Raw genomic sequence first — 16,978 nt, 5'->3', positions numbered from 1 at the left:
TGAGGCAGGGAGTCCGTAATATGCAGATTGTCGCTAATGATTTGCATTGGGCTGACTGCAGAGAAGCGGCAAGCTCTGCATTATTAATGTGACTTTTCCAAAAATACCCTTTTATGTAGAACCTCTTTAATGTTACCTGTCATCGGCACCGGTTGGGGGAGAAAATATGACAAATCTGGGTTTGTTTAAATCTTGAATCACAAAATTGCGAAATACGAAAGGAAAATTGGAAATACTCATAGCGAAAACCGATAAGGACCTGAGGGGGTTAAAGAATACCCTACATCATACACAACATGCACTTAGGCCCTGGGCTATGCATAACCCATAATGCAAAGTACAGTGCATGCCAACTGCCTAGTTGATCCAGAAAGAGGGGTGTGGCTAAGGGGAAAAAAGAGGTGGACTAGCAGAAATATGGGTGTGTCTGAGCTGATTATGTAGAATTAATTACTCTACAGCTGTCCACCATGCACAGAGCAATCAATGTACAAATCCAGTGAGATGCAGACTGTAAGCCGTCTGCACACGGATGTAGAATAGAACCCATTGATTTTAATGGGTTCGTTCACATGCACATATTTTGTTGAGCTTCGCCTTGCGGAATTGCGCATACACCCGTGTGCTGCCGGCTTACATGAGATTCTGCGAGTGCGGTCAGTATGAGATAAACACCATCAGTCAGTGACTAAATATAAACCTGCATGTTCAGTCTGAAACCAGAATAAGGTTTGCATCATCATCCGCCCAACGCCACGGCACATACAGTATCTGTTTAGCAAATATCACATAGCTTATGATCAATCACCTTTAGGAATGACATACCCGACCCAGCGCAGGTCACTGAGGAGTCCGGCTTTATAAACATCTGCACGTATTTGTGTACTTTTGTGCTTTTCAAGTATCACGACTTGTATGAGTCACATACAGCCCCGCGATGGCATTTACAGACCTGGAGAGTTGGGTGTAGCGGCTGCTCAGTCTAATGAGGGGGTTTCCAAACTATGCAGCAGGCACAGACTGCAATATACAGTCAAGCCTCTTTAAAAGACCACCCAAAATTGCATCCCATAGAGAGAATGGTTTCTAAAAGAAACCTGAGGAAGAATCAAAAGTAGTATTTATCTCCATATGTTAATACTCAGTGGGGCTCCTTTGGCCCTAATGACATCGATACTCTTCGAGACATACTTTCTCTTAATTTCTGATACACTTTAGCTGGTATTTCCCTCCATTCATCCTGCAAACTATCCAGAAGTTCTCTCAAAGAAGATGGAGGCTGTTCACATTTCCTGACCCAACGTTCCAATTCATCCCAAAGATGATCAGTAGGTTCAGGTCGGACTCTGTGCAGCCGGTCCGATCGTGGAACATCCATATCCTCAAAGCGATGTAAAACAGCGATGGATTTGTGACACGGCATGTTGTCTTGTTGGAAGTATGGCCGACCATTCCCAGAGTATTACCACATTGTCAGCAGCACATTATTATCTAGAATGTCGGGGTACACCTCCGTGTTCACGGTTCTCGTCACTACAACCAACAGGTTGAGACCATGCCACGTAAAACATCCCCAGACCATAACGGACCTCCGCTGTTCTTAACTGTTGGCAGAACACTCATGCAGAAGGTGTTACCTAGGCATCCTCTGCACCCAAGTATGTCCATCTGATTTGAAGATGGAATACCGTGATTCGTCACTCCATAGAACATTCTTCCGTTGCTCAAATGTCCAAAGACGACACTCCTTGCGCCATTTTAGATGGATCGATGCATCTACTTTGAGAGAACTCAGCAGACATTTGCAGGATGAATGGAGGGAAATAGCAGCTGAAGTTCTAAATCTAGCAAGGCAAGTGACTACTTCCCATACTCAGATCATCAGGAAGTAGTTGGCTGTAGTGAAGCATCGCCTATTGTGCACATGGAAAGTCTGCTGCACAATCCCGTGTGTTAAGTACAATGCAGTGACTCACTTGTTCACATTATGCCACGGTGTTTGTGCCTCAAGAATGACACGAGGCTGGAAGATTTTCCTGTACTACCTGCTTCCATCTCTTATGTAATAACATTCTTCTGATGTGTGCTAAGAATTAAAGCTGACGGAAGTGGCTGGAAGTAAGAACAGGTCTGAAGCTGGAACCTGTTTAGAAGGCAACTATGAATTCTGAGACATGGCTTACCTGCCTTAGGTAACGAGCACATTAGCCCTAAATGAGAGATGTGCCCAAAAGACTCGGACGCAACTTGCATCGGATAGCACACTGCCATGCATTGGCGCGTTCTATTGCCCGTCCGCGAAATAGGACAGGTCTATGAATGTTGGCTGAAGTCCCAAGTGATGGACCCCAGCCGATCAACTATTGATCTCCTTTCCTGACAATAGATCATCAGTAGTATTTGTGTGGAAAGACATCATTTCTGCCTTCCAATGACTTTAGATGATTTAGCAACTTTTACTAAATTAGTTTTTTTTTTAACTTTTAGATCCCAGGTAGATGTCCCAGCACAAGAACATCAAGTATCCACCGGCTGCATTCAATGTCCTACATCATGAATTAGTATTGAACCGCACTGTCAGGTTAGTAATGCTCTTTAGCCTATACTTGCCACTAAGTTACATCATTAGCGGCTCATGATATCACATTCCTCTGCCCACTCCCATCTCATTCACTACTGATGAATAGGTGTCAGCGGGAATTATATAGTCCACATAAACTCAGCTACAGATGTAACAAAGTTTAACTTGACCGTGATAACTTTCTGCAACAATGTATCTTATTGTGAAACACTGAAAAACGCAACAAATGTAGCAGCGATATGACTAGTACAGAACCGACACTAGCAGCAATATGCAAATCTGCTCACGTTCCATTCCATATAGTGTGAAACCATAGATATATACAGAGTTACACCTTCTGCACACGGGCGGATTTGCATTGCAGCATGCTGTGATTTTGTGCGGGCTACGCACGGCCGGCTTCCATTGAAGTCAATGCAGCCGTCCGTCCCACGGCCATTCTGCAATCCTTATTGCAGAACGGTCATGGCCATCACGTCATGGCCATAGTGCTGGCACGACTGTTCTCTGTACTGCGCACGTGTGCCGCTGCATAGGCTGGCACATCAGCACCAGAGGAGAAGACGCTGGACAGGTAAGCAGGGGTCCGAGCCGCCTGTGTGCAAGGGACCTTATCCAACAGTGTACAGAATGGGGGGCTCCAAGACGGATGTAGTGTTGGGTTGCAGACACTGCTTAACCAGTTGGAACTCTGCAGCATCAGGAGGGGCTACTGCCAGCAAGTTTATTGATAGCTGACAGTCCTGTCCCACCCTTAATTACAGTTATGAGATAACTGAACATACATCACTTCCATGAATCACGCATTTTGGGTGGAGTCAATGAGAAGGCTTTGATAACATTGTAATGTGTGGGCTTGTGACTGGACTCCGCAAGGGTTTCCAAAGTCAACAAATATACTATGAATCTGCAAAAAAGTGTTGCACTGAAGGCTTTTATCATGTACCGGTCAGAAAAGTTACACCGCTGCACTCGGTAGGCATCAGTTTTGATATTTTACATCGGAAGTGATGTATTTTGCCCCCCCTTGGATAAATCTAAACATATAGCGTTAATAATATGCACATATATACCCATAAATAGTTAGGATTCGTCTTCCACTGACCTAATAGTAACATAGTATGTAAGGCCGACTGAAGACAACGTCCATCTAGTTCAGCCTGTTAATAGTTCCTACCTGTCTGTAAGGCCCGGGTCAACAACCCGCTGCTCCCCTAAAATCTATATCCTGTAATATCCTTCCGCTCCAGAAAGACATCAAGTCTCCTCTTAAATTCCTCTATGGATTTTGCCATCACCACATCCTCAGGCAGAGAGTTCCATAGTCTTACTGCTCTTACAGTAAAGAACCCTTTTCTGTGTTGGTGATGAAACCTGCTTTCTTCTAAACGTAGCAGATGCCCTCTTGTTACCGTCGCCTCTCCGGGTATTCCAGTCCCTTCATTCCATGTATTAGTTTAGACCTCCATTATAAAACTGTTACTGTTACTTTAAGTGGTCACTAAGCTTTCAACACACTTTGCATAAATCATTAGTATGTGACTATAAGAAAATATATAATACATCTTCAGGCTCCTTTCCGCTTCCCCTCTCCCTCCTAAACTGTTCACTCAAATCTAACTGATCACTTAGGGATCAGATTACATGCTGCACATAGAAGCCTATGGGGAGGTGAGGAGGGACGCGTTATGTGAGAGGTTAAATTAGACAGACACACAATAAGACGCTGCTGACGATAATAGTAAGTGTTTTACTGTCTCATAAGTACTGGAATCACATATACACTACAGTACTCGGTACTTCTCTATAACAGAACTCCTCCATGTCGCTGCTGGATCTCAGTATAAAGAAGATGAAGAGGCAGAATTCTCCTCCTCTCTATGTGCTGTGTATGGAGACACCACAGCTGCTAGTCTAGACCCACCAGCTCAGGGATAGTCTCACTCAATGACTGACAGCTATTTCTATACACGCACTCGGGCTGCCAATCACTGGTAAGCCCGCCCACTTGACTCCTAAGGCCCAAATAAGTAGGGATTAAAGGTTTTATGGAATCTTTTCCCACAAAACTATACGTTAGTCTGCTCAGCTCCTCCCGCTCTATAACATGACGCTCACATATCAGACTGATCAACACGACTTGACTACAGCAAATTTGCCCATTTAGCTTGTGTTTCATTAAATAACTGAACTTTTTAAAAACGTTTGGCATGTCAAAGCAATGTGTCAAAAGTTTTGATCAGTGGGGTCCGGGGTGTCGAGACTCTCGCTAATCACTAAAATGAAGCGGTTGCAGCGCTCATATGAACACTGTGCCCCTTTGGCTGTCTTTGCTGCCTGTTGGCAAATCTTGGCAGCTGAAGATGAACTCATAGACTTCTACAGACATCTATGCATCCGTCTTCAGCTGCTGTGAGGAGACGATAGGAACAGGCAGCGAAGACAGTAGAAGGGGGACATTGATTGGGTGAGCTCTGCAGCCCCTTCATTTCAGCGATCAGCAGGGATCTTAGCAACCGACTGATCAAAACTTTTTACATTTCGCTCTGATGTGCCAAAAGTTTTTAAAAAGTGCAGTTACTTTTTAATATTCAGAGGTCGGCTGACAACTCCTGTGTGTGTATTGTAGTAATATGCTCCAGTGTTGTACTTGAGCAGTAATGTTATTCCAACCCTTGTGTTTTCTTTACCCCCAGCTAAATACTAACATGTGCTGTTTGATTATTAACTAAGAATTTGGCCAAGTCAGGAACATGTAAGCAGTCCACTTGTATCAGGGTTTATAGTACATTTGGTCTTAGAGGGCTTTGCAGCACTACACTAGTGATGACCTGTCCTCTTCTCAGGTGGTCCACCCCTCGGGGCCCCCAATGCCTCTGAGTGAAGTGATAGCAGTTCAGTCCATACCAGGCACAGCACCGTACATTGTATAGCAGCTGTGCGCAGCATGACAACCCAAGGCCAGTCACTGGAATGGGACGGAGCTGCTCTCAGGCCATGTGATCAATGATCGCCACGTCACTGACCTGAGAAGGGGCCACAGCGCTCACCCGAGTGCCGTGGCCTCTTCAATCAGCTGAACAGCAGGGATCTCCAATGGCGGACCCCCAACGATCAACTATTGACGACCTATCCCGAGCATAGCCCATCAATAGTTTAGTGCTGAAAATATCTTTTAACCACTTCAGGACCAAAGATTTTTCACTTTTTTTTCATCTTCATTGTTTCATCCCCGCCTTCTAAGAGCCATAGCTTTATCATTTTTCCACTGACATATCCGTATGAGGGCTTGTTTTTTGTGGGATGAGTTGTATTTTGTTAATGGTACCCTTTATTGTAGAGTATAATGTATGGAAAAACTTTAAATAATTTTTTAGGAAGGTAGAAATGAAAAAATGCAATTGCGCAAGTGAGGCGTTCTTGGAGGGTTGCAGTAAAAATGACATATGAACTTTCTTCTATGGGTCACTACGATTATGGTGAGACTAAATTTGTAGAGCTTTTTAATGTTTTTCTATTTTTAAAAATTAAATACTTTTTTTTGCAGGTAAATACATAGTTTTGTATTCTGAGACGCAAAGCTTTTTCATTTTTTTCGTCAATTCAAAAGTCAGGATTCCAAAAAAATTGCAATTCTGGCATTCCGTCCTATTGTGATATTTTAATAGTGGGGACTTTTACGTACTCAGTGATATCAAATATGTTTTTTAATTGTTTTTTTATAGGGAAAAGGTTTTTTTTAATTGTACTTTTTTTCTAACTGTTTAAAAAAACCTTAGAAAATCTTTTTTTACGCTTTTAATTAGTCCCCACAGGAGACTTGGACAGGCGATCATTTGATGCTTGTGCTATAAACTGCAATACTTATTGCAGTATATAGTAATTTTCGATGTTGCCTTTCAAGCTCTGCCTCAGCACAAATACGTAGGGGGGATTTCCCACTTTAGGGTACATTCACACATAGCGGAACTGCTGTGGATTTTCTATAGCAGAAAAACTGCAGCAAATTCCGCAGCAAAAACAGAGTCAAAATCTTCAGATTTTGACCATGAAATTGTCGCAGATTCACAGCAGACTTTATCTCTTCAATTGAAAGGTTGAAATCTGCTGTGGATCAGCTGCAAAAAACAGGGCAAATTCAGCACCAAATGGTGTGGATTTTGACGCGGACTCTAGTGTGTGTCCACACTAAACTCCGAAGCGCAAAACATGCTGTGGATTTTGGCATGGATCTGCACCAAACCCCGCTACGTGTGAGCACACCCTTAAAGATGTTTTCTGACAGCTGGGCATGACATAAAATAAAAAAAGAGACAATACTCACCACTTGGGAAACAGCTGAGTGGTTCCGGTGATCCTCCTGGTATGTGCTTCCAGGGTAAGCCAGGTGACCACTGCAGCCAATCAGAGGGTTCTGTACTCCTGGCCTCATGGCACCCAAGTTGTGAATGCTGATGCTAGAAGAATGGGCAGTGAAGCTGTGGCCTCTGATTGGCTGCAGTTGTCATCTGAATTACACCAAATGTACCTACTGGGAGGGTCAGCAGTCACCTGACCTTTGCTGAAGGTAGATTCCAGGATCACCTCTGAAGCTGATCAGCCGTTTCCTAGGAGCACCTTGCCTTTTTTGATATTCTATGCCCTGCCCTGCTTTTTAAAAAAAAGTGGGAGACCCCCATACACAGAAGTTGACTGAACCCACCATTTTTGGCAGGACCAACTGACTATCTGATGTGTATGGGGGCATCCCATGATGTAACAGAGAAAAAAAATCAGGCATGTTGAATTTCAGCCCTTGACCATTTTGGTTCACCTGGAGATAAGTGGCGAATAGAACTGCCTAGCAGCCGCTTTCTCCACTGTTCCCATGGAAAACCCATGCATGCTCAGCCAAGCTTTAGGTGAGTGTAATGTACTCTTTGTTTCTGTGGTCCTTGAGCAAATGTGTAAGTGGATGCCAAAGTCGGCAGGAACAGGTATGGGCACATTTCTAGACCCACACTTTGATCATGCAAAGCACAGATTCAGTTTTGCTAAGGTCTGCTCCTTGCCATTCTATTAGTTGCTCCTTAGCAACATACTACAAAGAAATGTAATGCTCCTCCACGGTGTGTTTTGCTCTGAAGCGCTGGTTCCCGTATCAGCTTTCTATCTTGTATGCAGGAAACTGCAAATGGGACGGAAACCAGGACAGAGCCATAGAGTTTTATGCGTGAGACGGAGCCATCTTTGGTCTTCAGCCCATATGGTTTCTGAGCACGTCTGGCTTTTTAGATGTAAAACAGGCTATAAAAGTGCTGAGGACGGCCAAAGAGTCTTCTGTATAGAAGATGGAAACCCTATGTAGGATGTTGGGAAGAAACAACTCACTATTCTAAATACCATTCGCCAAATCCTAGCAGAAATAAATCTGTGCTTCAGGGCATAATTCCACTTTCAGCACCATTTCAAGGCCTAAAGCTACATAACAAGTTGAGGAACTTTGAATATTGTTATGATTACAGTAAAGCAAAGTTCTTCCAGGTTTTTGGGGGTTTATTTCTCCATTCGTATATACACTGCATTAGGAACACCTACTGAATAACGGTTGGTCCACCTGTTTGGGCAATCATGGCTTTCAGATGTTGAGAAACAGATTCTACAAGGTGGCCAACATCCTCCAGACTCAACTTGACCCATGCCAGTTGTAGCAGAAAACAGGAAAAAGGTCCAGCATCCATAAAATCATGGCTTTATTGGATCAAGTTAAAATCCCAACAGAAAGAACTTTCATAGAAGCGACAAGCATATTCCAACTATGTTCAAAGGGGCTACATTCCGGTGAGTTTGGAGAATTCATTATTGTGTTCCTCCAACCACTCCCTAGTGATCCGAGGTCGCTGACATGGAGCGTTGTCCTGTTGAAAGATAGCACCTTGGTCGAAGAAGACTTCCTGAAGATATGGGTGCAGATGGTCAGCTCCCCAGACCATGACACTGCCAGCCTATTGATCTCCAATGGTTCAGCCATGGGATATAGCTTTATCCTGTTTATTACAGATGCAGACCTGGCATTCTGTATGGCTCAGCGAAAAATGGGACTCATCACTCCAGATGACCTTCTGCCACATCTCCAAGGTCGATTGTTATTTTTCCTGGGTCCATAAAAGGTGTTGTTGGCCATGATGCAAAGTCATCAAAGGCACTTTTGTCAGTCTTCGACTTTTGAACCCCCAGTCGACGCAAGGTATACTGCATGGTCATGGTGGACATTTGTCTAACTTTCCCACTGTTGCATTGCTGGGTCAGTTGGTCCACTTTGCAATGTTGTTGCTACAATACCAGATGTACCACTCAATACTCTTCTTTTGGATGTCTGTCCATGGTTTAACCAGTCTTGGTATACTCTTGATACAGTGGTTTAGGAACAGCCAACACATGAAACCATTTCAGAAATCACATGGGCACCACACCTCCGGGCACCAACATTCTGTGCACTGTCACTCAAGTCACCACGTTTACCCATGAATGCTGTTGCCTTCTGCTGTGCAAGGAGAGGTCAGCACATTATCTAAGAGCAGATTGTGATGAGGTTATCACCTGGTACCTCCCTACTGATCACAAGGTGCCATATGCCAAAATTTTGCTGGTCGCTCTCGGAATCTGACAACATTTTAGCTGACTGTGTTGTCAGACATGTGACCTAATCAGCTTAGTTTTAACAGTGTAAGGTCATTATCACATCACAAACCAGGGACAGAATCGTGGGGTCCAATGCATTAGACTTCGTTGGTCTCCGTGTCACATTGCTTCCATCCATCAGTCTTTTTAGTTGGATAGGAAAGCGTCATCCCGCTGATGTGAAAGAGGCCTTAGGCATCAGCACAGCAGTAATTAGTTCTGAGTCGGAGCAGTAAATTTAGATCCATGAATAGGATCGCATCGCACTATTTTTGGGAACATGTTCTTATTTTTTTTTTAATTCTCTTATTTAACATTGTCACAAAAAGAGTAATATAGGTACAAAGTGTCCAACTCGCAGGCCGAGGCCATAACATCCTGCGCCAAGTGCAGGGAACAAGATTTACCTATTTATCATACTTTACGGGATCTGGCCTTATATTTGGATCTAGGTACCTGGCTCCTGCACTGAGCGCTACTACAGCTCCCACAATGCACTGACAGCAAGAAGCCAGCAGATGTGTGTATTTAGTGTTAGACCTGAATGAAGAGGAAAGCGTCAGCAAAAAGAGAAGCAAAGTCGTGTATCTGCAAACATTCACTTTTTTTGGATAACCAGTAGAGATGAGCAAACATACTCGCTAAGGCAAACTACTCGAGCGAGTAGTGCCTTATGCGAGTACCTGCCCGCTCGTCTCTACAGATTCGGGTGCCGGGGAGCGGCAGGGGAGAGCGGGGAGGAGCTGTGGGGGGAGATCTCTCTCTCACTCTCTCCCCCCCCCCCCCCCCCAGCTCCTCCCTGCTCACTCAAGCAACTCACCGCTCTCCCCCACCGGCACCCGAATCTTTTGAGACGAGTGGGCAGGTACTCGCATAAGGCACTACTCGCTCGAGTAGTTTGCCTTAGCGAGTACGCTCGCTCATCTCTAATAACCAGGTTATAGATCCCAAATTTAAAAGCAGCACTTCACTTTAACACACTTCATTTTACACTCATTTTAACCCTTTCCAATCCAATTTGTATCCTAGTTTTCCTAGGGGGCTGACTCTTTTTCTGCCGAAATAAAATGGCGCTATCTGCTGGCTAAAGCCAGTACTGCATGAGGTGACACGTTGGATAGGCTCCGACAGCAGAGAGGCTGGCAACATACAGTAAGAGAACCCCGATGGACGTCTTCCAACATCGGAGCCGTACAGCCTTAAATCATAATGTCTTTAGACTTCAGATAGTGGATTGGAAAGGGTTAAAGCATCTCCATAAATTGAGGTAACGGAATCACACCATTTCTGGTCATTATATGTCTTGTATTCTGAACTTATCCCCAGTTTTCCCCTCTGCAGGCTGTTTTTCTAATTCCCAGTATTCTCTGAGCTGGTGAGTGAAGACTGCTTGTTATGATATCTCCATGCCTCACACATAAGACAGCTCTATCACTCTGTAGCACGTCTTCATAAGTAATAGCAGCATGAAGGACATTATAAAGCAGTACTGAGCAGTGTAGATGGGATTTCAGTTGCTGTGAGACAGTAAATCACGTACTATTAGCTGCAGCAGTGTGACTGTGTGAGTCTCTCTACTATCCTCTCCCCTCTCTATAGACTTTTAGGGGCAGCATGAGACAGCAGCAAGCAAATATCCTCCAAAATACTTCCTTTTATCCGTCTTGGTGTCTCTGTTACTAGAAACAGACTTCACATATCAACAAGTAATGGGCAGCAAATTAGAAGGAATGGTGACTATCTGATGTGATAGTTTGTAGGTTATAATAATTTTTTCTGCTTTTCCATAGAGTAATGAAGATCCCTGAAGGTGTTTTTAGTCATTCCTTAGGAAGTTTTTGCAACACGTTCACCTACTAGGTGTGTCCCCTTATATTTACCGGTTGATAACAAGGACTGATATTTCACGCCTGACTATTTCAGCTCTCCGTCGTCTGTAATTTTATGTTCTTGTGAGGTGTAAGAGGCCGTTCACATACTTTCCAATGTGACTTGCTGCACTTCTTCTGCCAAAGTCTCTACTGGAATTTCACAGCAACTTGGTTTTTATTTCAGTTCCTATTTACACTCTCAGTATATAAAGCTGGTAAGAATGTAAGGTCTGACGGGACCCGAGCAAAGTCTTGGCTTCATACTATGTGGCACTATATCGTGTGCTATCCGTTTATATGTATACATACAGTATTTATACAGTTGTGTGTTAAGAGATGATATTGGAAAGGGACAAGGCAGGACAAGGAGCAGCAGAGACCCCGCCATGATCAGGTTTGGAGAGCAGGACCCCAATGACAGGGGATAGTGGAAGGGAAGAAACCACTGGAGGGAATTCAACGGAGGTCATTTGTCACAGCAGCGAAGAAGAGGTCTTGGAGAGCACCTATTGTCAATGGCAGGGGTCCATCCAGAACAAGGGACCCCTGCTCATTGAGGAAGGTTTACTGATGGTTCCCGAGGAAGTGGTCCAATGGAACAGGTGCAAAAGGAGAAATGGTTGTGGAACCTTGACAAATCTGGTTCATGAGTGGTGCAAATGGGGAGCTTACTGGTTTCACAAAACAAGGCTGTCCAAGACCTCTTAGGCCGGTCTAACACAAACGGATTTGCATTGCAGACTCCGCGCGATCGATAAGTGGGCATTGAAAAGCATGGACTTTCACCGGTTCACTCACACTTGCAGGTAGGTACTGTGTATTCCGCGGGCAGAAGAAAAATCGCAGCATGCTGTATTCTACCGCAGATTTCATGCGTATGGGCTCCATTGATCTCTCTGGATGAGTTCGATCCGCAGTGCATATCCAATTAACATTCCGTATGGGGGCAGATTCGCTCGCAAGTTGCTAGGAGACCAGATACAAATGGTATAAAGAAAGCAGGAATTTGTGGGCAGACAATGCAAAACAGAGTTTGTAGAGCAACATACCCAACCAGCCTGCTGTCTGCAACCTCCGCTTGCTCTTTTGGGCTCTTCATCCACAAGAAGTAGTGTTTTGTTTTGTTTTTTTGAAGTGGTTTATACTACCTCCAAAATAAGTAGTATAAACCAGCCGAGCCTAGAGAGCCGTATCCCGTTCCGAAGACTCCCGGAACATCTCTAACCATGACAGCACAAGAGAATGTCGCCTGAGTGATAGAGGGACGTTTCCTGGAGGTTGGGCTACTTTCTGATGTCATTCGCTGCTTGTGATCTTTCGTACGGACGATTTGCTGTCCATACATCCTCTTGGAAAACCGCGTGCATTTGTGACCATTTGCAGGTCTTCCGCTGCGGATATCCGACCCGTCCGTGTGAGCCCGGCCTTCAGGCGAGGAATGGAATCAAAATGTGCCTAATATGTGGATGTTCTATAACTTCATAATGCTTACAATGCGATAAAGTGAGGGCTTTAGATAATGTTATACTCTAAGGAATATCCGCCACATCTACAATATTCTAGTCAAGTTTACACAGGCTGCGATTACACGAACGGCGTGTGATGAGATTATTAAATCAGTGCCCTGCGATAATACGCACAAGTGTTTACACGCACATGATGTGTGTGAAGTACAGGTCCAGCACTCGATCCAATGTATGGAGTTAAACACTGCAGATCTGTCGCTTCTAAGACCAGCGTCACATGTACGGGCACGGGAGCTGCATGTGCTGCCCTACGGCTTCCTTGGACAGCGCCTTCTGCCTCCTCAAATGTTATGCACATTCTACCCACATCTACATAAATCGACCCGACACCGGTGGGAGTATTTCTCATTCTGTTGAGTTTGCATTGAGTTCTTTTCTTCTAATGACTTCATAATTTATGCAATACCATCGCTGCAGTATATTCTGTTTCTAGGGCTTTGTCATTTTAACCAGCAATACTCCCCTACAAGTTTGTTGCTGCTTTAATGTATCTTTATAGAACGTCAGTAAAAGCCTTTACAACTAATAAAGGAGCATAAGTTAAAGAAGTTGTCCGGGTGTAATACCAAATTTTATAAGGATGAACCCAAAGATAAGTAGCGGTACTTACCTATCCTCAGCCCCGGTGATGCAGTCCTCCCTATCTTTTTTTTGGAACAGCTACCACTTAACTGCTACAGCCAATCAGAGGCCCCAGCGATCTGCTGCCGTTCCCCTAGCATCACCACTTAGATGCTGGGGGCCATGATGCCAGGACAATGACACCTACTAGTTGTATCATAATGGAGATGATGTTACCATTTGATTATAGTAAATGTAGCACTTAAAAAACCATTACATGAAGGAGTCAGAGGTTGGGCTTACCGACTCCACAGTCCTGCAACACCGGACAATCCCTTTAATGCTGCTTTAATATGTTTTCAGGAAATGTCAATCAAGAGCTTTGAAAATATAAAGGATGGACCCCGTATAAAGGTCGGCTCTTCTAGGAGGATCTTCCTGATATTTTCCTAGTTGCATTTTTCAGCAAAAGCCGTAAAGAGCTTACATCACATATAAAGGGATCCGATTGTTGGAAGGTATCAGTAAAGAGAAGGGGACCAAAACATCTCCAAGGCGTTACATATACCGTGGGACGCAGTGAAGAAATCATCGAGGAGTGGATTACATTTGGCACAACAGTAACGTTACCAAGAATGGGACCCTCAAAAATTGATGAAAAGACCAGAAGAAACTTGGTCCGGGAGGCTGCCAAGAGGCCGACAGCGACAGTAAAGGAGCTGCAGGAGTTTCTGGCAAGTTCTGGTTGTGTAGAGCATGTGACAACCATCTCCCGTATTCTGTATATGTCTGGGCTGTGGTGGAGGGGGGCAAGATGGAGCCTCTTCTAACAAAAAAGAACATCCAAGCCCGGCTATGTTTTGCTAAAACTCACATGAAGTCTGCCAGAAGTCTGTAGGAGAACCTGTTGTCTGATGAGACCGAGGGGGAATCTTTTGGCCATAATTCCAAAAGGTATGTTTGTTACAAAGCCAACACTGCGCATCACCAGAAGACCCCCAACCCGCAGTGAAGTGGGGGCAGCATTATGTGTGGGGCTGTAGTTCTGCTGCTGGAACTGGGGCTTTAGTCAAGGTGGTTATTGGGAACAGTTTTAAATAGCAGACCATTTTGGCAAGATTGTCAAGTGAAGATGTGCCCCGCTGATAGACACCGACCCAAAAAGACTGAATGCTGCCATAAAGTCAAAGGGGACATCAACAAAGTGATAGAGAGAGAGATCAGAGATAGATAGGAGATAGATAGATAGATAGGAGATAGATAGGAGATAGATAGATAGATAGATAGATAGATAGATAGATAGATAGATAGATAGATCTGAGATAGATAGATAGGAGATAGATAGATCGATGATAGATAGATAGATAGATATTAGATAGATCGATAACAGATAGATAGATAGATAGATATGAGATAGATAGATAGATAGAACATAGATAGATAGGCAGATAGATAGGAGATAGATAGATATTAGATAGATCGATAACAGATAGATAGACAGATAGATAGATAGGAGATAGATAGATAGATAGATAGATAGATAGATAGATAGGAGATAGATAGATATTAGATAGATAGATATGAGATAGATAGATAGATAGATGGATAGGAGATAGATAGATATTAGATAGATCGATAACAGATAGATAGATAGATAGATGGATAGGAGATAGATAGATATTAGATAGATAGATAGATAGATAGGAGATAGATAGATAGATAGATAGATAGGAGATAGATAGATAGGAGATAGATGGATAGGAGATAGATAGATATTAGATAGATAGATAGATAGATATTAGATAGATCGATAACAGATAGATAGATAGATAGATAGCAGATGGATAGATAGATAGACACTCTTATGAAAGCTAACAGAAAATCTGATTTTGTCGCCCATAGCAACCAATCACAGCGCAGCTTTCATGTCCTGTAAAACAAGAGCTGCGATGTCATTGGTTGCTATGGGCGACAAAGTCAGACTTTTGTTCTAGACAGCTTTCATAAACAGTGTGTTGTCGGGTTGGGGCTTCTTTTCTACCCCGTATATATATACAATAAATACATATATAATTACTGGCTGTCATTCTCTGCTGTTACATTCTACTCTATAGAATGGCCATAAAGCAGTGCCTGCCATGTTCTGTGTGACACATGAGTACATGCATGTTCTGTGTGACACATGACTACATGCATGTTCTGTGTGACACTTGACTACATGCATGTTCTGTGTGATACGACTACATGCATGTTCTGTGTGACACATGACTACATGCATGTTCTGTGATACGACTACATGCATGTTGTGTGACACATGAGGCAGTGACGCCCCCTGCTGACCCCTATCCCCCCGCACTCACCCATCTTCCTGAAGGCTGTCAGCCCCTGGCTCCGGGCACACTGCACCTCCTGCTCTGCAGCCACTTCGGCTTCCCGCTGGTACTTTTCCCGCTTGCCCCCACATATCGTCCTCCAGAAGCCTGGCATGGTACCCCGCTAGTTGGGCACCCCGTGCCGTCCGCAGCGTCCTTCCTGGCAGCCCTGTGCCCTACTACATTGCCGTCTGTCTCCACAGGCTTTGTGTGGCTCTCCTCAGGCCGCCTCCTCCTCAGCTCCTCCTCAGCTCTCATTCCCACTTGCTGGCTGCCGTCCTCGCCTGGAGTCGCATTTCACTGCCACAGTCACTCAGCATCTCGTGGGGGTGCGGGGCTGCCATGTCTGAGGGGAGGTCAGCAGCAGGAGACAGACAAGGTGTGAGGGAGGATTGGGGGGTCACACATAGTAGGAACGGGGAAGTAATCAGGTGCCCATGTACCCCATAGCACTGGCATCATGTACCCCATAACCCTGGCATCATATACCCCATAACACTGGCATCATATACCCCATAACACTGGCATCATGTACCCCATAACCCTGGCATCATATACCGCAAAACCCTGGCATCATGTACCTCATAACCCTGGCATCATATACCTCATAACACTGGCATCATGTACCCCATAACACTGGCATCATGTTTCCCATAACACTGGCATCATGTACCCCATAACCCTGGCATCATGTACTCCATAACCCTGGCATCATATACCGCAAAACCCTGGCATCATGTACCTCATAACCCTGGCATCATGTACCTCATAACCCTGGCATCATATACCCCATAACACTGGCATCATGTACCTCATAACCCTGGCATCATATACCCCATAACACTGGCATCATGTACCCCATAACTCTGGCATCATATACCTCCTAACCCTGGTATCATATACCTCATAACCCTGGTATCATATACCGCAAAACCCTGGCATCATGTACCTCATATCCCTGGCATCATATACCCCATAACCCTTGCATCATGTACCCCATAACCCTGGCACTGGTCCACATGATAATAGGAAGCAATCAGGTGCCACTGTACCCCATAATCCTGGCACTGGGCCACGTGGTAATAGGAAGTAATCAGGTGAGCTTATACCCCATAACCCTGGCACTGGTCCACAAGGTAATAGGAAGTAATCAGGTGCCCCTCTACCCCATAGTCCTGGCATCATATACCCCATAATCCTGGCATCATATACCGCATAACCCTGGCATCATTTACCCCATAACCCTGGCAGTGGTCCACATGGTAATAGGAAGTAATCAGGTACCACTGTACCCCGTAATCCTGGCACTGGGCCACATGGTAATAGGAAGTAATCAGGTGCCACTGTACCCCGTAATCCTGGCACTGGTCCACATGGTAATAGGAAGTAATCAGGTGCCGCTGTACC

At 44.5% G+C, this 16,978-nt stretch overlaps 1 protein-coding gene across 1 annotated transcript in view; it reads right to left on the bottom strand.

Annotated features, from left to right (window-relative positions):
- PLCD3 (phospholipase C delta 3) overlaps positions 1 to 15,798 on the bottom strand; it is a 67,652-nt gene extending 51,854 nt beyond the window's left edge. The window contains exon 1 of the mRNA XM_066587264.1: positions 15,560 to 15,798. Coding sequence (XP_066443361.1) covers positions 15,560 to 15,686 — 127 coding nt within the window. The 5' untranslated portion in view covers positions 15,687 to 15,798. The remainder of the gene's footprint in view (positions 1 to 15,559) is intronic.
- Between the last annotated feature and the right edge of the window lie 1,180 nt (positions 15,799 to 16,978).

Source organism: Eleutherodactylus coqui, chromosome 13, assembly GCF_035609145.1.
Source record: "Eleutherodactylus coqui strain aEleCoq1 chromosome 13, aEleCoq1.hap1, whole genome shotgun sequence".
NCBI lineage: Eukaryota > Metazoa > Chordata > Amphibia > Anura > Eleutherodactylidae > Eleutherodactylus > Eleutherodactylus coqui.
The sequence above is the reverse complement of the archived record's forward strand: the minus strand, read 5'-3'. Positions and strand labels throughout refer to the sequence as shown.